This window comes from Pleurodeles waltl, chromosome 9 (assembly GCF_031143425.1).
Source record: "Pleurodeles waltl isolate 20211129_DDA chromosome 9, aPleWal1.hap1.20221129, whole genome shotgun sequence".
Lineage (NCBI taxonomy): Eukaryota > Metazoa > Chordata > Amphibia > Caudata > Salamandridae > Pleurodeles > Pleurodeles waltl.
The window spans coordinates 1,175,534,704-1,175,556,162 of record NC_090448.1 but is presented as its reverse complement, the minus strand read 5'-3'; the positions used below and the strand labels follow the sequence as shown (position 1 = coordinate 1,175,556,162).

General features: G+C 44.7%; 1 protein-coding gene across 2 annotated transcripts in view; it reads right to left on the bottom strand.

The window, feature by feature from the left end:
* Positions 1 to 21,459, bottom strand: part of NUBPL (NUBP iron-sulfur cluster assembly factor, mitochondrial) — a 78,786-nt gene that overhangs the window by 48,016 nt on the left and 9,311 nt on the right. For both annotated transcript variants that reach the window (XM_069209092.1, XM_069209091.1), the window contains exon 2: positions 2,943 to 3,090. In XM_069209092.1, coding sequence (XP_069065193.1) covers positions 2,943 to 3,045 — 103 coding nt within the window. In that variant the 5' untranslated portion in view covers positions 3,046 to 3,090. The remainder of the gene's footprint in view (positions 1 to 2,942; positions 3,091 to 21,459) is intronic.

Genomic DNA, 21,459 nt, shown 5'->3' with positions numbered 1-21,459 from the left:
CAGCCTGCATGAAACGGGTGCATGCACCCGTTTTCACTACAGGTCACTACACCAGGTCATTATAGGTCACCCCTATGGTAGGCCCCCTCAGCCTAGAGGGCAGGGTGCAGATACCTGTGTGTGAGGGCACCCCTACACTAGCAGAGGTGCCCCCACAAACTCCAGATCAATTTTCCTGGACTTTGCGAGTGTGGGGATGCCATTTTACGCATGTACTGGACATAGGTCACTACCTATGTCCACTTACATAATGGTAACTCCGAACCTGGGCATGTTTGGTATCAAACATGTCGGAATCATACCCCAATACTGTTGCAAATATTGCAAGTAAGATTCCATGCACTCTGGGGGCTCCATAAAGCACCACCAGCATTACTACCACCAGTCTTACAGGGTTTTCCGGGCAGCCCAGCTGCTGCCACCCCTCAGATGGATTTCTGCCCTCCTGCTGCTTGATCTGATCAAGCCCAGGAAGGCAGAACAAAGGACTTCCTTTGGAAGAGGGAGGTAACACCCTCTCCCTTTGAAAATAGGTGTCTGGCTTGGGAGGGGTAGCCCCCCAAGCCACTGGTTTGCATTGAAGGGCACATTTGGTGCCCTCTGTGCATAAACCAGTCCATACCGGTTCAAGGACCCCCCAGTCCCTGCTCTGGCGGGAAACTGGACAACGAAAAGGGGAGTGACCACTCCCCTGTCCATCACCACCCCAGGGGTGTTGCCCAAAGTTATTCCAGAGGATCCTTGGGTTCTGTCATCTTGATTCTAAGGTTGGCAAGGAACTCTGGGAGCATCTGAGTGGCCAGGCCAGCCAGGTGACGTCAGAGCCCCCTCCTGATAGGTGGGTACGTGGTTATGTGAATAATCCCCCTTTCAGGGCTATTTAGGGTCTCTCTCCTAGGTGGGTCCTCAGATTCGGCTTGCAAGATTCCAGCAGGACTCCTCTGAAATCTCTGCTTTGACGTCTGGCCCCTTGGACCGCAGCTGGAACCTCCAGGACCTGATAAGCTGCTTCCAAGAAGAAAGGACTCTTCAGCAACATTGTTTCCAGGGGTCCTGTCAGCTTTGCAACAGTTCCCTTGCCGTGCATCCTCAGAAGACTGCAGCTCTTCAGCCTGCACAAGAAGAAGAAGGAATCTCCCTTGGAGTGAAGGAGTCACTCCCCTGCAACTGCAGGCACCTACGATAAGCGACGACTGGCTGCATGCATCCCCTCGCCTGCTGAGCTGCATGGATCCTGCATCACGGGTGGTGGTCCGGAGTAGTCCTCTTGGTCCTCTCTGCCAGCTGTCCAACTTTGGTAGAGGTAAGCATTTGCCTTCCCACGTGAAACAGCAACCCGTGCACCGCGTCTCTTGCAGCTGCCAAGGCTTGTTGCATCTCCTCCAAGGGATCTTCCGGTGAGGTGTAGCTCCAGCCCCCAGCACGCCATCCTGCAAAGTACAGCCTGCTGCGTGGTTCCCTTGCGGCATGGGATCCTCTTTTGTAGTCCTGCAAGGGCTCTTTCAGCGAGTCCTGTGTCCCCGTCCTGTGGGACTCCTGTGGGCGCTGCCTCTGTTCCTGTGGACTCTCTGCAGCGCTGAGGGTTCTCTGTGGCTCCCCCTCCTGGGTTGAGTCCTCCTGGGCCTTGCTGGTCCCCAGCAGCACCTCTTTTCCACTAACTGCGACTTTGCTTTTGCCAAGGTTTATTGGTGGAAATCCTGCACCGACACCCGTCTGCAATCTTCCTTCCAGCGTGCGACATCTTCAGGATCCATCTGGAACTCTTCTCCGGCTTCTGGGCTGCAGTGCTGACTTGTTCTTCAGTACCGTCGACCAACTCCTGCCAAATCCACAGTTGGGTGGGTAGTAGCTCCTACTTCTCCTGGACTCCACCGTGACTCTTGGACTAGGTCCCCTCTCTCCTCAGGTCTTTTTTCTTCAGGAATCCACCGCTGGTTTCTTGCAGTCTACTCTGGGTGCCTTGTTTTTCTTCTTTTCCTCCTTTCGGGTGGTTTGGGGAAAACCGAGTGTTTGACTCCTGCATTCCTGGTCACTGGGGTGGGGGGCTGGGGGTGCTGTGTTACTTACCTTTGTGGTTCTCTAGTACTTCCAGCTCCCCTCTACACATTTTACTTACCTAGGTGGGGCTACCTTGTTCGCATTCCATTTTTTTAGTATATGGTTTGGTTTCCCCCTAGGGACGCAAATTTGGTGTGGATACCTTATGTGTACAAAACGTTATAGAGGCCTAAGCGCGAACTGCCCCAAATAGCCAGAAAAAGGCTTTGCATGAGGGGGTGGGGCTAGCAGCGGACGGGTTTAAGATGTCTGTAGCATGACTGTATTATTTCTAAAATGACAACTTTTGGTGCATACATCCACATGCACCTCGTACAATTCTTATCCAACCATTATACCATGGTACAACTTTCTGTCATAGCAATAAGGTAGTAGAACAGTCTATACAATAGAAGGCACCTGAAAGGAATGTCTTAGTTTGAAATAATGCTGATGTTGCACAGATTACACTGTGAGATAGAGCCACAGCACTTGAAACCGAAATATGTATTTTTATTTACATGCATTACTGACTACCAAGAAAGTGTGTAGTGCAATAAAATGAATTGTTTTGCAATTAAAATATATATTTGCTCCCCTCCCAAAAAAACTAGTTTACTTCCTTATTTCAAAAAGAGGCAGCTAAAGGCACCAGCTTCAGAAACCAGTAACTTATTTAATAGAACATAAATCATTGCGGTATTGGAATAGGCCCAAAAGTGGGCACTTGTGTCGCTGCTGAGACAGCTGTGATGAAAACCTCAGAATCACCTGTGGAGATATCTCAGTTTTTCATCCATTCAGGAATCATCAACATGAGGACCAGCTTAAACTATGAATTATAACTTACAACTAGATGGCACCTGATACAACGACAAAGAGTCCAGTAATTCACAGAGCTTTACCTGCTGTTGTTGACTTCCCAACGCCTCCTTTCCCAGAAGCTACCAGCACAACATGGTTGACACCAAGGATTGGCTTCTGCCGGGGCAAGCCTCGCGCCATCATCTGCGCTTGCCTCTCCTTCACGGCTGTGGCCGCGGAGCCTGAGGACTGGCAACAAAACAAGGATAGCATCAACATATTGTAAGTGCTTGAAGAATATTATCTGTGTCCTCATAGCTCCGGGGTTTACTAAGTCATCTTGTCGTACAGTAGGACCAGCAGGATGAGCCACGGCATTACATTGAGTACAATGCATTTGTAGGATCAGCAAAAGGACCCCTTTCCTTTTATGCTATTAGGAGCTACAATACAGAAGGACTGGGATGTATGCCTGGTCCCCCCCATGTGGGTGAATGGAGGGCAAGTGGCAAAAAGCATGCTGTACCACACCACATGTGAGTGTATGCATTAAAGAAGCTTGAGTGTCCCTGATCAGTGTCCTATGATGGCTCTTTTGAAGGAAATGCAATGTACACAGCCTAGAAGGGATGGCAGAACTCCAGCAGTATTCCTCTCTCAAAGGACGGTGACTGCTTGTGCATGGCTGGCTGTAAGAGTGATGCATTTCTGTGTTTTATCAGGTGGGTGAAGGACAACACCTGGTAAAAAATGGTCCAGAGAGATGGGTTCATTGAACTAAGAGTGAGAGAATATAAGAACTGCTGGGAGAAATTGCAGGTGGCACAATACATGCCTAGTGGGAGCCATCCTGGGGGACTGCTACCTCATCCAGGTCTGGAGCAGGTACCACAGCATTCAGGAAGACATAGACATGGGAGCAGGAGGCTTCCCTGGGCCATGCGGACGTGTACAGTCCTCACTTTAGTAAGAATGGGGTAGCCCTACAGTATAGCTACAGGCAGCAGTGGATTCTAGAGGAGGACAATAAGAGGGAAGCTTGTTTGGGCAACTAAACCTCTGGGGGATTAGGGACTGCAGTGGGGCCCAGAAGCTAGACATAGGTGGGTGCATGGTCTCATAGGCACAGTATTAGTACATAGGCAAGGCTCCTGCAACTGATTTCAGTTTAGATCCACTCTGTGTGGTGGGTGAGGGGCCTCAAGGTAACCCACAGGTGTAGGCCCAGGATATTTACATGCTTCCATCATATCTATTGTGGAATACCTTGTCCTAGTAGCTAGGGAACTCTCTAAGGAAAGATTGGATAGCGCAATGACAGGTTGTTAGACGGAAAGAATGCCATAAGACAGATGAACCAGATGGCTCTCTGCTCTATCCTTTCCCATGCGAGAGAGAGAGAGATGAGAATGTGACATTCCATGTGAGAAGGCCCCCTTACACTATGGCTCTCATTACGACTTTGGCAGTCTTCACAGAAGACCGGCAAAGCCGCGGGCGCCAGAAGACTGCCAGTGCTGGCGGTCTTCCACCCACCATATCACGGTTACTGCTGGATTTCCGCCACACTTTGAGCAGAAATCCAGCAGTAGTCATGCTGGCAGGCGGAGGCGCCCTGGCGGTTCCACCACCGGCCCTGCCCTGCCGGTAGGACTCCAACCGCTGTATTATGAGCAATAATACGGCCTGGCGGTGTTCTGCTGGCGGGGTGCTGCCGCCGGTGGAAGCGCCCCTTCCCTGCCGGACGATCTTCTCCCCGGACCAGGTAAATCGATCGTCTGACAGGGAAGGGGAGTGGAAAGGTGGGGGGTGTTGTTTGTGTGTGTATGAGTGTGTGGTGTCTGCATGTGAACATGAATGTGGGTATGCGTGTCTGAATTTTAAAGCGAGTGTGTCTACATGTAAGTATGTATGCGTGTGTGTATGCAAGTGTGAGTGTTGTGGTGAATGTTCGTCTGTGTGTGAGTATGCGTGTTTGGATGGGAGTGAGTATGTGTACTTGAATGTGTGTATGAATGTTGAAGTGAATGCGTGCAGGGGTGTGGAATTTATTAAAATATCTACTTGTCCAGGAGACAGGTTGCTTCTCAAATCTACTTGTCCTGTAAAAATATCTACTTGTCCCTTTGGTGCCATGTAGTGTGGCGCCAAATTATGGCAGCAATCTCATTATGTAAGAGCTCTGATAATAGCCTCTCTGATTATGCCAGGGCTACTACCATAGTAGGGCTTGAATACTTGCAGTTTCAATCCCTACTGTAGCAATTTCCTTATTTTGCCAACTTTCTGCAGATCTGCATACTGGGGCTGGAGGAAGCATTAAGCAATATTTCCAGGGCTGGAATGCCTTTGAGTCTGCAAACCTACTAACCTGCATGTTTTAAAGATTTTCACCAGCTTCTCTCTAATATTTTCCCATAATAAGAAAGGTTGGACATTTACTCCTGACAATGGCAGAATTAGAACTTCTTCCAGGGTTGGGAAGAAAGTGGCTGGAGGGAAAATGAACTTGCAAATGCTCAATAGATTTTCACATGAGCAAATCTACACATGCGTATTTACCCATGCTAAAATACAGTTCACAAATATTTTATAGGATAGGGGTACGACATATACCATGGGTGCACTTTTGTGACTTTCTTTAAGAATTTGGGGCCACATGTAGGTAGGTTCAGATTTGCGACCCGCAAATCCAAATGTAGGATGGTGTCCCTGACACCATCTGTGATTCGCAAGGGCTTCGCAAATGCCCACCTCATGAATAATCATGAGGTGGGTCGCAATTTGCAACCCCCTTGGGAATGGCCACCCTCACAGGGCTGGTGGCCTGCTGGAGACAGCAGACCACCATGTCTGTGACTGCTTTTCAATAAAGCAGTTTTTTTTTTGTAATGCAGCCCGTTTTCCTTAAAGGAAAACGAGATGCATTACAAAAACGAAAAATGAAACGTTTTCGTTTCACTTTTTCAGAGCAGGCAGTGGTCCGCAGGACCACTGCCTGCTCTGAAAAAATGTGTACAGTGACATTCACAATGGGGAAGGGGTCCCATGGGGACCCCTTCCCTTTTGCGAAAGTGTTAGCACCCATTTGAAATGGGTGCAAACTGCGATTGGTTTGCGCCCTCGTTCGCGGTCACAAAACAATCCTACATTGCACTGCGAGTCGCAATTAGGAAGGGAACACCCCTTCCTAATTGCGAGTGGCAAACCCGTTTTGCGATTCGGTAACCAGGTTACCGAATCGCAAAACTGGGTTCGTGCATCGCAATGTGCTTTTGCACGTCGCAAACAGCAAAAGTCGCTGTTTGCGACATGCAAAAAGCTACCTACATGTGGATCTTGGTCCCTAATTAGGTCTGGTGTTAACAAAGACATTTTGTTTTTATTAAACTTCTATTTCTCTCTCTTTCGGCTGGCTTTACTGTGAGTGACCGCATTATGCTCTTCCACAAGGAGCATATTGGCACACAAAGTAGTTTTGTTCAGTGTCAGGAACTACAGTGGCAATCAGTGACATAACGAAAATGGAGGGTGCCCCTTTGCAAAGAACATAGAGGAGCCCCCTCTCCATACTCGCTCAGGGCAGGTGCTGTGCTGAAAGGGCCCCCTGGAGGGCGGCTGCAGGGCCTTTGTTATGCCACTGGTGGCAACGTGTGCTTTTAGAGTTCAAAAACTTTTTTTTTTTTTTTGCCAGTGTTTGTTACAATGTTGAGGGCCTGGTAGCTCCTACAACAATAAAGTGTTACAAAAGCCAACGTCAGTAGTGAAGTGTGACCTTAAAACATTTATTTACAGCACTCACCCTAATAATGAAGGCTTTTAAATAATGAACCATAAATAGAAGTTCGAACAGCATTATCTTTTGGAAACACATTACCTCAACTGCAGAGAGTTCCACTCTCCGTAAACAGGCAGCTAAAGGGTTTGTGCTGCAGAGGGTTGGGCCTACTTGTCCCAAGGACAAAGTAAACATAAAAACTTGTTGCCCTTGACCCCAAACAAGATGTCCCGGCCCCACGTGTAGGTGAGTGGGTGTCTGTGTGCGTGTATGCGGGGAGGAGGGTGGGGGCGCTTTGTCTGGGGGGGGGAGTGGGGATCTAGTGCTTGGTGGTGGGGGGTTGGGAGGGAGGGGAATTCCCTGTCACCTTCCCTGTCACCGGTAGCCTTTCCGCCATGGTTTTTGCGCTGGTGCTCCAGCTGTGGAAACCATGGTGGAAAGCCGGCTCCTAATACCGCTGGCGGTCTTCTGTGGACCGCCGGGTCGGAGATGATCATCTTCGGCCTGGCGGTTCTAACCTCCATGGCGGTATGAGGGGGGATGTGGCGGGTTAGCAGCGAACAACTCATAATGTGGCAGTCTGCACCGCCAGCCTGTTGGCGGTGGGACTGCCACATTTGCCCTGGCTGTCAAAATGAGGGCCTATGTATTTTCCAGCAACAGATGCCATGGTATGCAAGGCCGTCCTTGGTCTCTGCCTGTGTGATATGGTTTAGTCTTTTAGAACTAGGGGTGCAGCACATAATCTAGGCTTATTCCTGACAGAGTGACATTTCACACTCAAAACTGATATTGTTTCATTACTTACAGGAAATGGCACTGGACAATGTCCAGACGAAATCTGATTCTTTCAAAATTGTATTAATTAAGTTTTGATATTAAATAGATTTCACGTAAAGAAAATTGTAGAGCTTACTGCCCGTGTAGATGACCACTCGAGGACGGAGAGGATAAAGTAGGAACTATAGAACAGTGTGATGAAGCCACTGTATCTGATATTCTTGAGTCTGATGAAGTTCATGTTTCTAAGGATGGATGGATGAAAATATTGTAGGATAACATATGGTTTTGTCTATCAAAAAAAGTCACATGTTTTATCTACAGTTAAGGAATGGGCTGTCCAACAATGGCCACAGCAGGGTTTGCTTACTTGTGAGCTACAGGTTTTTTCAGAAGATGAAATATGGGCTATGTATCAAGCGAGATTTTGTTTTTAAAGATGACAGATGTGTTCCTCCACAAACTATTAAGTCTAAAATCATAGCATACAGTGGGAATCTGGGTGAAACACTCACTAAGAAACTAGCCAGAACTAGATTTTGGTGGCTATATATGGATGCGATGATGAGCAGTGTTGTGGGAAAAAATGTACCATTTGTTCCAATTCTGCAAATCCTTAAAAACCAGCCATGTATGTACGTCTATGGCATTTCTGTAGCGCAAGCCTAGCCAAAGGCAGTGGAGCGGTGTACCTGGTCAACCGCACTCCAATACATCCAGTAGAACACCCATACAAGCCTTGGGAACTGGTTGAAGTCGATTTGTTTGGGGCCGTTTCATTGCTTGAAAATGACAAAAAGACATTTGGCCTGATTTAGAGTTGGCGGACTGGTTACTGGATATTCGATTTGCCGTATTACATTTCCATAGGATATAATAGAATCGTAATACGGAAGACAGGATATCCGTCATGTTTGTGACAGAGTAACGCCATCTGCCAAATTCTAAATCAGGCCCATGGTTCTTTTAGCAGATAATTATTCTAGATGGGTGGATTGGAAATTTGTGAAAGAACCCACCAAAAGCAGTGTTGAAATTCTTCAAGCGATGTTTTTTACAGAGGATTGCCAAAAGTGATAATTTCATATAATGGTGTACAATCTGTTTAGCATAAACAAAAGACCTTTTGTTAAAATATAATATTCATCAGAAGTATGCACATCTATACTCATCAAAATCGAATGATTTAGGGAGTGCAAAGTACTCTTTCAGGTGGCAGAGGTGTCAAAAGGTTAATTACAAATAAAACATAGAGTTATCATTTAACTCCACATTCCACTACAGGTTACTCACCTTTTGATCTACACTGAGGAAATTTCTTGCTCAGACAGAAATCTGAACTGGGTATTTATGCACAAAACTCAAAATATTAATAAAATATGCATTTTGGGGCCAGAAAGAAGGTTTTGACAAAAGAAAATGAAAGAAATGTTATCAGAAAAATATGGTGTTAAACCATCAAAATGAGTGTAGATTTTGTTAGGGTCAAGACTCCTAAATTTAGAACAAAGGGAAGTTTAAAATTTATGCTTGCACACAAGTTGTGAAGAGAATAAAATCATCAGTTTTTGTGGATGATGGAATATGGTGGAGTCTCTGCACAGTGACTTTATCAAATAGTTCTCAGGATATACAAGATTTTGATTTTTTAACACCTAGAGACGAGTTTACTTTTTCATGACAAAATGGAGCATATGACTATAATCATGTGCATCATGCAATTGAAAGTAATAATAATGAACCTGTCAATGTAAGAAAAAGTACCAGAATAATTAAAAACCTGGCCATTTTTAAAGATTATATTTAAAGACTTGCTTTGCTCTTACTTATTTTGTGTGCCTCACTAATATTTCTGTTCGAGTGTGCTCATGTGTTGTTGGTTTTATTTCTTGGTTTGTAAGGAAAAGAAATATGTTACATTTCATGATATTACCACTTTGGGCCTGATTTAGATATTGGCAGACAGGTTACTCCTTCTCAAAGGTGATGGATATCCCACCCGCCAAAATCTTAAATTCCTGTTGTGACGGAGTAACTTGTCCATCAATATCTAAATAAGGCCATAGATCAGCTTTTAAACACTGATCTGCAATAATTTACCATCTGGACAATATCGTCAAGGTAAGTAGCTCTGGAGTTATAGTAGTGCACCCATGGTCCCTTACATAGCCTTGCCATGAGTATAACGTACAACTTGACATCTAAGTCGGTATTAGGTATACAGCATTGTGAGGCACAACTCCCCCAGGCTGAGAATCAAAAAGATCTGATTGCATAAGGCTGTGAAGCATCTGTGTGGTACCTCCAAATCCCACTGAGTTATACAAGTGTTAGCAGCATGTACTTACACTGCCTTACACGGATCAAGGTTTCCTTGAAACAAGAAGGGTTGCAGAGTCTGTGAACAGAGTGTGGAAGTTAGAAAGTTCCTGGGGAAACCACTGTCGTAGTTCATTTGTACTGCATGATAGTTCTGCTGCTTTGCTAGCCTGTGGGACACTTTGGAGGGATAGCGTCAATACTGATTAATGAAAAAGAGTTGAAAATAGTTTTATTTTGTCCATTTGTCCATCTTCCTCTCCTGTCCACTTCCCCTATCTGCTTGGGTGGGGTGAGATGGGAATAGAAGAATACATTAGAGAAAATCCAGTTTGTTGGTATTTTAATAAGAAGAACTGATCTTTCTTTCTGTGCTTCCAGTAATTGATTTACTTTATTTTCAAGTGTATCCCAAACAGTGAAAATCTTCAAATGTAAATTTTGAAACAATCTAATAAAGTAGTGGGGTAGTGTGCAGATAAAGCTTTGTTATGAGTGTAGAAATTGTTTGTATGCTTTCAGTCTTACAGGAATATTTAATCCAGTTCTGGAGGCCGCACTTCCAAAATGACAAAGATTGACTGCAGATAGTTCACAGAAGAGCTAGTAAAGAAGGACAAGTTGTGGATCAAAATCCTCTGAAGACAAATGAAAGGCCTCTGAATGATTATGGAGTTGGGTAGAGAAGAAGAGATGGGAGTTAAGATACAGATAGTAACATGCATCAGGTATGAGTATACATTAGAAGAAGGCAGTATGTTCCAGTGAAGGTTTGGCTCAACAAAAAGAGGTTAGAGTCATGAGATGCTTCTCAGAAAAGGTCACATGTGGTGTGGGGCCTGCTATCATGTGGCATGCCCGTGGTACTCTGCCGCTGCTGAAGGGGTTGTCTGGTTGGTTGAACAGAGACAAGGTTTACTTGGAAAAAGTGATAATATTTGTGGAATGGATGGTTCGGGAGGAACCCATGTTTGAATGGTTTTGTAGGGAGATGCTTTGAATAGTCGCAGAAAGAACGACTAGCAGATTGAACTAGTAAGGGCAGACGCATGGACATTATATCATTCTATGGGCTTTCATTGAATGGGATTGGTGATCTATTATAACGCCGGATGTTAGCTGCAATTTCACAGATTTGTTCTCCTGGACCTGCTATGCTGTGGCCCCATCTCTGCTAACATCCCAGAAGTCAACAGAGTAGTGTTTTAAGTTGGAGAACAGCACTGCGACACATGGGAGGTGGGGGAATGCCATAGGAATGACCCTAGTTGGAGATATATGGTAAGACATGAACATGGCGTCCTTTCGAGAACTTGAACAGGCCTTCATACTATCCAATAAACAATTTCATAAATTTCTGCAGCTACACCATGTTCTGAGCGTACACATCCTCTGGGCACACCTGTGCCTGAGTTCAGCCCCATGGAAGCAAAGGTGGGGTCTCCCAGATATACAGCTCTATCATATTAAATGCCTCTGAAGATCTCCACCTTCTCGAGTCCCGTTGAGAGACATGGCTCAGACGCCTGGAAGACGAGGACTGGCAGGATGCCTTGATGGCACCCAGAACTATCACAGTCTTCACCAGACTGTGTCTCATCAAGACATTATTTGCGCTGTGCTTACCTTACTCCTGATAGATTGTTACAATCAACAGTGTTCCCGCTGTCCATACTCCCCAGCCAATTTCTTTCACATAGCTTGGGTATACCCTCTCATTGAACAATATTGGAAGATGGTCCAAGCCGAACTATCTGAAGTGCTGGGTCAGATCCTGGACTTTTCGACGCTTCTGGTCCTACTGGGGGTGGAAGAGGGAGTAGGAGGATCGAGGGCAGGCAAGATGTTACTGAACACTGCCCTAGTGACAACCAAAGGAGACTTGCGGCGCACTAGAAGGCTCCCAGTCCCCTCACGGTTTCGAGGTGGAGACGCAGAGTTAACTGGTATGTACAGATGGAGCGACCGGTGTATGAGGCACGAGGATGCCCCCGAAAGCATGCCAAGATGTGGTCCAAGTGGCTGGAAGTCACAGGACTGGATGAAGACTTTTTAATATCACAACACATTCTCTCATCCTAGGGATACTGCTAATGTAATGTTCAATGTATACGTACTACCATGGGAATTCACGAACTGTGATCAAGGAGATGATTACTACAATACTGATCTGGCTTATAATTGAGGTTTGATCAATTTGTATAAAACAATAAAATAAAATTGGTTATCGCTCTGTTTTTTCAAAAATCTTTTCAATATATTTTTAGTTACTAGCAAGTTCTATGTTTGTGATGCACTATTGCACGATAATTACCGGAAGTGCCCAACAGGTAGTGTAATGTGTTTTTGTGTTACTGGTTACCCTAGTCCCTTGTTGCTAACTTGAAGGGGTACACCCTATTTTTGGTGTCCCAACAGTACCATCAGCACTGCCACTGAAGTGTATGTACTAGCTGGTGCTGTGGTGCACAGGGCCTGGTTCGGTGAGCTCCAGAGATGCCTGTTGAACAATTTCTGTGAAGTGCACATAACCTGAACGCTTTGCTTCCAATATTAAGAGAAATTGTCTAGGTGTGTACACCAGATGACCCTTCGAAGGAGGGCACGAGGGTCTCTAGAAATCTGGTTGACAAGGCCACAGGCACCGCTATTGGTGATATAAAATTGGACTGATTTCAATGTCTTTTCAATCCATCTTGATTTTGCTGCATTTAGATAGGAGGGGGTGAGACAGATACTGACGCCCATATAGGCCACGTACATTTGCTACCTGAGGTTACAAAGTCTGTAAGATTTTGGTTCTGGGTCAAAAAACTTAAGTAAAAATAATTTCCATTCTGGTTTGTGAGAACTCTTGCGAACGCCTTTAAGGGAGGTGACTGAAGAGGCTCCGGCAGCTAGCCAGTGACCTGGTGGGAGATTTCCCCACACAATCTGACTTTAGTACCATTCGAAGCGGAGATGTCCGGTGTGGGAGGACTTGTTGAGAGATGATCTTTTGTGACAATGTATGCAATTAATATTATAAATTAAATGCAAAGTTGTACATACCATATACCATTATGATAAACATTTGGTAGAAGATGGGTAAAGAGGAAGATTGGTGCACCAACAGAAATACTGTACAGAGGCTGATAGCGCTCAGTCTCTTATAATCCATCTAATATTCTAGACATAATAATCCCAGAAAGGCTCGTAGAGTACTAGCACACGTAAACGGACACTAGGTAACAACTACAGTTTTGCAAGAGATGCACCTAGCCCCCGGATCAGACAAGACATTTGCCACAGGCTGAGGGCCTCACTGACACAATTAACGAGAGACAACATATGCAGTCTATAAGGGAAGGACCATCAAACAAACCTGGTCACATTGGCGGCCTTCAATGCACTTTCGCTAGAACTCAAGAAAGCAATGGATCATAAAATTAGATAAATGGCAAAATATTTATCAGCTAGGCAATATGGAAAGGGAGATCGAACAGGTCAGACACTTGCCAGATTGCTCAAACTCCACGGGTCTTGGCATACTAGAAATTGACTATGACACTGGATTAAGGCATGGTTACACCCCTGAGACCTTAGACATATGCGCACAATCATATTCTTCTCCTGAGGAAAACACCAAAGAAAACATCATTGACTACCTGGATGAACTTACACTGCATGGTTAGAGGAGCTTGAGCGGGATACACTGCTACACCTGTTAACCCAAGACATAACAAAGGACACCAGAGGTAGGGTGCCTGGCAAGGCACGGTCTCAAAGCAGAATTCTATCTTACAAAAATACAGCAATGTAGTGGCTTCCTAGCTCCTGAGCATTTCTGAAGACGCACCCAAGGTGAGACCCCTCCTGCCAAACTTGCGTAAGGCAGTGATAATCACCTTGCGGAAGTCCGGAAAATAATCTCACCTCTGTCGTATGCCATAGTCTCGCTTAACAACGCTGACAAAAACACCCTAGAGTCAAGATACTAGAAACCTGGGTGGTCTAGGCATGGGCTTCCTGGACCACCCAGGTTTCATCCCTGGCCGGCCCAAGACACCTAATGTATAGTCTACATTTGGCATTTTGCCTCAAATAGATCCCGATCTTCCTATCATGCCTAGTTTATCTGGATGCAGAGAATGCATTCGATTCACTTTAATGGCCTTTAATGATCACAACTCATTGCTGGTTGGTGAAGAAATAATTAAATGGATCTTATTGTTATATACATCCCCGCAAGCTTGGTTTAAAATTATTGGTTCATGTTTCACCTTATTTCAGTATTGCCAGGGGTTCCACACGGGTGACTGCTATGCCAGCTTCTATTTGCTGTGGCACTTGCATGTGCCCTCTGGAAGTATCATAAAGAGAGGGGGCTCCATCTTGGGGGTTGGTGGGGTCAGGGGTTGATGTTACGCCATCTCTCTGTAAGGTGATGATATTCTTCTTTATGTGAGGAACCCAGAAGATAAACTTTACCCACTTTCTTTAGTAATGGACAATTTGAGGCCTCAAAATTAACTGGTCCAAACCACAATTAGAACACCCCTTGAAAAGGCAGGACTCCATAGCTGGGGATTAAAATACACCAGCATGTTGGCACAGTTTAGAAAGGCAACCGTGGCCTGGAGGTGCAGAGATTACAAACAACAACAGACATATAACGTTGCCTCTATCATTGGTGGCTCTCATTAAAATGGTCACCCTCCTTAATGTGTTAACCTTTTTTAACTTTCCTAATACAATAGCTATGTCATTCTTCGAAGCTCTGCACACTGTACTGATGAAATTACCATGGGCAGGGCAGCAGGTCCGACTGAGCTGGGTTTCACAAGCCCACTGTGTATTTTATTAGTATAAGTCAATTCTCCCAGAACTCCATCTCGAAATTGAGGGTGAGGTTATTTCCCAATGTCTGCTCAACACAATACTGGACAAACTAATAGCAAGACCTTACATGCTGGTGAATACAGTGGGATGTACTCTCTGGGCTTGGTACCGCTTGTCGATGAGGACAGGTTCCAACCAGCTTTATGCGCCATGATTAGGGGTGTGGCCCACTTCCCACTGTCAAAGAGTGGTTTTGAAACTTAGAATCTTGTAAGGAGAGGCCAGACATGTACGCAACCATTCTACCCCAACTGTCTTGTTCTAGACATTGGTTGTCCTCTTCAGGGATACTGGATGAAAGTAGACAGACGGCAGTCAGCTGGTGTAGCCCCAGTGTAGTACGGTAGGCATAGAGATGGCCAAAGAAGAATGCAGTGTTGTGGGGACTGTGTCAGAGCACTGCAGCTTGCTGTTGATATAGGGCACTAGGGTTTGAAACTTGACGGTCTAGCATCTCAGAGGCTTAGGTCACACAGGCTATACTAGGCGGCCAAGGTGATGTAATAACTGTGCTAATATATGTCAATAGGACAGAGAAGTGTATATTGTTAAAACTGCTTTTATCATCTGCCCCATTATATGCTTTTTTCCAATATCAAATTCTGCATGGTATGTTTGATATGCCTTGTCATTACAATGCTCCTTTCACATATGGTGCTTTATAAAATCATAAAGTTATTAAAAAAAAAAAGGGTGGTGATCCCTTTTGCTGAATCGGTAACCAAATGCACAACACCGCTTACAGACCCTGGTCAGAAATTATAATGCTAAGGGAACGTGCAGCAGACAGTTGACATGTAGGTCAGATGGACAAGAGGCTCTGATAGCAGTGTATGTGTGGAGAGGCTCTATCCAGAAGTCAGGGCAGGAGAGTTTTGTGGCAAGGGGAGACAGTGAATATTTAATGTGTGGTTTAGTTAACAAAGGACACAAAGTTAAAATGTTACAGGTCAACAGGAGCCCCGATGGCCGCACCTCACCCTCTGCTCCACTCGAGCCCATGACTCGCCATCAAAAGCTTATGCATTCCACAGCATTGTATCCCTAAATATTGGATACACACAGGCAAACATTCCACAAGCTTGTTCTCTGAGTAGCCAGCACCACACATGCTTCTCCCCTTACAAAGGAACAGAATTATAAGGAAAATTAAACAAGATAAGGTAGGTAACACTTTCCATATAGAGGGGCCCACTTCAACAAACACAACAAAGATAGATCTGGGAGAGAAAGCAGCCCTGGGATAATATAAAATCATTGATTTATTTAGGTAGCACAATAGATCTTGTGCTCTGCTTCTCTGCTGATCCCTCTGCACATGACTGAGACCATGAACGGACAACAGGCATAATGCTTCATTCACAGGCCCACTCCTCGGTCTCAATCACAACTCCAAGTGATTCAGAACTAAAGCCTAAATATGGCTGGCCAGGCATCCCTAAGTATAAAATGATCAGCAGCAATCGAATTGAGATCATCAGAAGAACGTTTAGGTGCAGGTTCAAGGCAGCATAAATCGAAATTCTTCTTAGATTCCATACAGTCCTTTCCTCTGACATCGTCATTGAGTTTCTCAACGACTATCACACGCTTAGGCCTGTTCTCAACCAAACCCATGTGTCATCGTGGCAGGTACACACAAACCAACTGTCTGACCTGAAACACTTATGGGACCCAAACTAAGGCGCATCTTCTCTTTATACTTGTAGACTCTCTGATGGACCATCTCATGAACAGTACTCCTCCCACACTCCAAATAACCAGGAATACCAGTTTTTTCCTTAAGCCACTAAGTACCTAGGAAAGATCTCAATCTAAATCCTCTTAGTAGTTCAACTAGGGAAAAATCTGTCACAGAACTAGGGGTGTCTCTAAATGAAAAAAACAATTGCCTGTAACACCTTTCTCCACTCAAACTTTCCAAAGCCATCTGGCCTGCCTCCTTGATAACGTGATTACTTGCTCTTCAGCCTCCGGCCGTCCCACAGATATCATCTTATGCTGGATGTGACACTTTTATAGATAAGTCAGAAATTTGGTGCTAGTGAACAAAGATTCACTGTGAGAAACTTTACCTTCACAACAAAAAATATCCTCAAGAATGTTAACCACCACATCAGAAGTCATACTCTCAACTGCTCTTAAATTGTGTCCACTTGGTAGAATAGTCTATGAGGAAAATGGCATGTGACCCATTACCCGATGGTGCTTTAAAAAGCCCTCAATTAACAGGTTCTTGCTCTTGTCATTGTATGCTCAGCTTATCAAGAAATAAGGCATTGTTGGCTATAGGTCTATCAGGTGGTGATACGCCTATTTAGAACAAACACAGCAGAGCCTATTGTGTAATCAGTGAGTCGCTTCCTTCTCAGCATATGGTACAAGCAAGCTAAGATCTTAGCTTTAACTTCACAAGTTTGATCCTAGTCCAGAATTTTTCTTTGTCTGTAGATGGAGGATCTTGATAGGGTCAGAACCCAGGAAAGGTGGTGCTGAAGAGGCGGTAAGGGTTAAGCTACTGCAATTTAGTGGTTGACCTAACCAGTAAACTTGGCAGGGCTGGTATATAGGCAAAGGGGTGCTTAAGAGGCGGCAGGGTTACACTATTACATACCATATACCCTACTTATGATGTATTTAGACATCTGTGATTATAACAAAGACTAAAGTAGGGATGAGTGTCCTCCGTAGGGAACTAAGATGGTGTCTAATTATTCCTTATTTTTAATGTGTTCAGTCCGTGCTTATTTTATCCTTCTGCGTTATTTATTATTTTTATCAACACTGGTTGCCAAAATGTACTTGCTCACTGTTTTTACTGCATTTTAATGTTGTGCAAGCTTGCACTTATTGATTTGTAATTTCTTTTATGACCATATGTGCCGAAATAAAGATTAACTACAACAGGCTCCAGTTTCCACCGGGGTCCTTCAGGCAACATGACAGGAGCAGCCTTTGTCACACATGGCTTAGTTACTTGGTCACTTTTATTACAAATCCCACACTTCCTCGCTGCACTGTCTATCATGTCATCCAACCCCGGTAACCAAAAGTATTCTCAGACTCTCTTCCTGGTTGCCAACACTGCAACATGTCCCTGATGTCCTTGTTTAATTATTTTGTGCCTGGTGCCAATTAGCAGCACAATCATGTCTCCCCTCATCTGTTGACCTCCTTAACGTGAAAGCTCCTTTTGAATCTTAGCAAACAACTTAAACAACCACTTTTATCCATGCTCCGGGTAGTACTTTAGGTCCCTGAAAACAGGATCTTCCTCACTTAGGTGCATTCATGCCTCTTCGTCATATATTCTCCTAGAATCAAAAACAATAAAATACAAAACCTGTGTGTTAAAAACCACCTCCTTTTCATTTTCATCCACCAATGTAGCGGGTAAGCAAGGACATACGGGACATGCAGTCCTCTTGTAAATTCATTTTCCCTGTTACGTGCTCAATATCAGGCCCGCTGTGAGTCAGGCCAACCTGGCTGCCACAACTCTCCTCTTTCTGAACCATGATTGACCACGGTTTATGGTTTGTCCTCAAAAGAAACCTGATCCCCCAAAAAACATGTAGAAATGCTCAGCAACTCATGTGTACGCCTGCAACTCTTTTTAAACCACCAAGTGCCTTTTATCTGATTCAAGTAATGCTCTAGACCCACAGGCCACCACCCATTCTTAACATTCCTCAGTCTGTTGCAACACCAACCCAAAACCACTCCCAATGTTATCAATTGGCACAATATGTTTCCCTTCAACAATTGGTTTCAGAGGTGAACCTTGTACAATGGCACACTTTAGCACAGAAACAGCTTAATTTTGGACGTCTCCCCAGAGGAATTGATTTTTTTGAACAACAATCTCATTGTTTCAACTTAGGAAGAACAGTTTTCTACAAACGTTTCACAGGATTCTGAAAGTACAAGAAAATACACTGTTGCTTTGTCATTAGATCAGGAGCTTCTAGGATGGCTTTATATGTGAATCGTTCAGTTTAATTCAGTGATTAGTTTGCAAAATAATGAGTGCCGATGGTCAAAGTGCTGCTCAGAAGCCCACGGTCAGCACTATTAAATGTCAGTGCACCAAATACCAAGGCTGTTTAGTCCTGATTCCCCCTCATGCCTCTTTCATTCACTACCTGACACTCCCCGTCCCTTTATCTCACTCTTGCAGGTTCCTGATTTTTCCCCTGGTGATGTTTTTTTTCAGCTTTCTCTTCCTACTTTATTCCCCTTTGTGTGTTTTCCCCTCTTTTGCTCTCAGGAAATGCTTGATGAGGACAAATCAATGTTGGTCCCCACAAATGAGTACTGGTGGCCCTGAATGGCAACCACATGCTTAAATTAAGCACTGGTCTAATTATTTCTCAGGATATTGTGTGCCCTAACTACTCTACTCTGTCACATCTCAAACAGCATTTTCCTACCTTCAAAGCTAACCCCTTGTCTGACAGAGCCCATAGTATTCTTCTCAACATGAAATCATGCAGATCATGGTCTTTTATCAGAATGTCATCCTGAAATGCAATTGCATCATCTATACCATCAAAAATCACCTTCATGATATGCTAAAAGACTGACACAGGCCTCAGCAATCCAAAGTGAATTCTCCCGAATTGGAATATTCTCTTTGGAGTGACAAAAGCAGTAAGATGCATGGACTTTTCCTCTTAAATCACTTAGTGATAGTTGATGGCAAAGTCCTAAGTTGAAAACACCACCTCATCTAAGGTGGAAATGAACTCATTAATATATGGTAGGGGGTGCTGGCTACTGAGGGCCACAAAGAGTGTAAGTTCTGCCCAAGCTTTCATGTGAAATTACAGTAGGAACAACCCAGAAGGAAGACTCAATAGATTCAGTAACAACTTTTGAGCACAAGTAATTCAAGATATCCCTCAATTTCCATTTGTACAATAGTGGAACATTCCTCACAGGAAACACATATCTTCCTTGAGCATTATTCTGTGCTCAAAATCGGTACATTTCCCTAACTCTTTCGTGAACACCTTGTTGAAGCATATCCTTAGTGTCTGTGTTAGAAATGGGGTCTCTGGTTGGCAGTCAGTTTGCACTCTGTCCAAGCAGGGGCCCTCAAACTAGTCAGGGTTAGGGAGTTACACTCCTCAGAAAACCCTTGCTCACCTCCTTGGTAGCTTGGCACAAGCAGTCAGGCTTATCCCAGAGGCAATGTGTAAAGTATGTGTACTAATACACACAGTAATACAGTGAAAACACTCCAAAAATGACACAACACCAGTTTAGAAAAATACCCAATATTTATCTAGATTAAACAAGACCAAAACAACAAAAATGAAACATACACAAGCAAAATTATGAATTTTTAAATTAAAAAGAGTCTTATTCCATAGAAATCAATGGATGGGTTGTTTTTACACAAAGTACCTGGTATGCGTCAAAAATAAATCTGCAGGGGTGAGCATGTGTCGGAAAAGTAAGCGATGCGTCAATCCCGAGTCGCAAGTGAGGCCATGCGCTGATTCTTCTCCGGTCGGATAGGCGATGTGTTGTTTTTCTCTCCCACAGAAAAGCGATATGTCGATTTCTGGACCGGCAGCCTCAAGTCCGTGCAGGTTCAATGGGATTTTGACACCCAGCGAAAAGGTGTGCGCAATCCTGGTGCACAGTGGTGAAGAGCTGCGCTGCATGGGTGATGAATCGATTTTGGCAGCCGCCAGCAGGTGGTGCGTCAATTTTTAAGCCACGAGGTAGGTGATGCGTCGATTTGTCGCCCTCTCTGCCCCGGTGCATGGATTTCAGCCTTGGTTCCGCCAGCTTCTCCTTTCAAGGGCCCAAGGACTGGACAGGGCACCACTTGGCAAGGTAGGAGTCTCAGCAAGAGAGTGCAGGTGCTGGCAGAGGAAGTCTTTAAAGGTCCTGAGACTTCAGAACAGGAGGCAAGCTCAGTCCAATCCCTTGGAGACACTTCACAAGCAGGGAAACACCACAAAGTCCAGTCTTTGTCCTCTCTCAGGTAGAAGCAGCAACTGAGGCCAACCCAGCAAACCACACTCACAGGCAAAGAGGCAGTACTCCTCCTCCAGCTCTTGTCCTTGACAGAGGTTCCTCATGGTCCAGAAGTAATCTAAAAGTCTGGGGTTTTGGGACCACTACTTATACCCAGTTCTGCCTCTCAAGTAGGCAAACTTCAAAAGAAAGTCTCTGTTGTTCACAAGATCCTGTCTTGCCCAGGCCTGGCCCCAGACACACTAGAGGGTTGGAGACTGCACTGTGTGAGGAAAGGTACAGCCATTTCAAGTGTAAGCTCCTCCCTCCCCACTCTAGCCCAGGAGACTTATCAGGATATGCAGGACACTCCTTAACTCCCTTTGTGTCACTGTCTAGAAGGAATTCACAAACAGCCCAACTGTCAGACTGACCCAGACGTGGATTCCACAAGTAGGCAGAGGCACAGCATGGTTAAGCAAGAAAATGCCCACTTTCTAAAAGTGGCATTTGCAAACTGACAATCTAAAAACCAACTTTACAAAAAGACGTATTTTTAAATTGTGAGTTCAGAGACCCCAAATATCACTTTCTGCTCCCAATGGGAAACTGCACTTAAAAGATATTTAAAGGTAGTCCCCAAGTTAACCTATGAGAGAGAGAGGCCTTGCAACAGTGAAAACTGACTTTGGCACTATTTCACTGTCAGGACATGTAAAACACATCAGTACATGTCCTACCTTCTAAATACACTGCACTCTGCCCATGGGGCTTCCTAGGGCCTACCGTAGGGTGACTTACAAACAGTAAAAGGGGAGGTTTGGATCTGGCAACTGGATACACTTGCCAGGTGGAATTGGCAGTGTAAAACTGCACACACAGACACT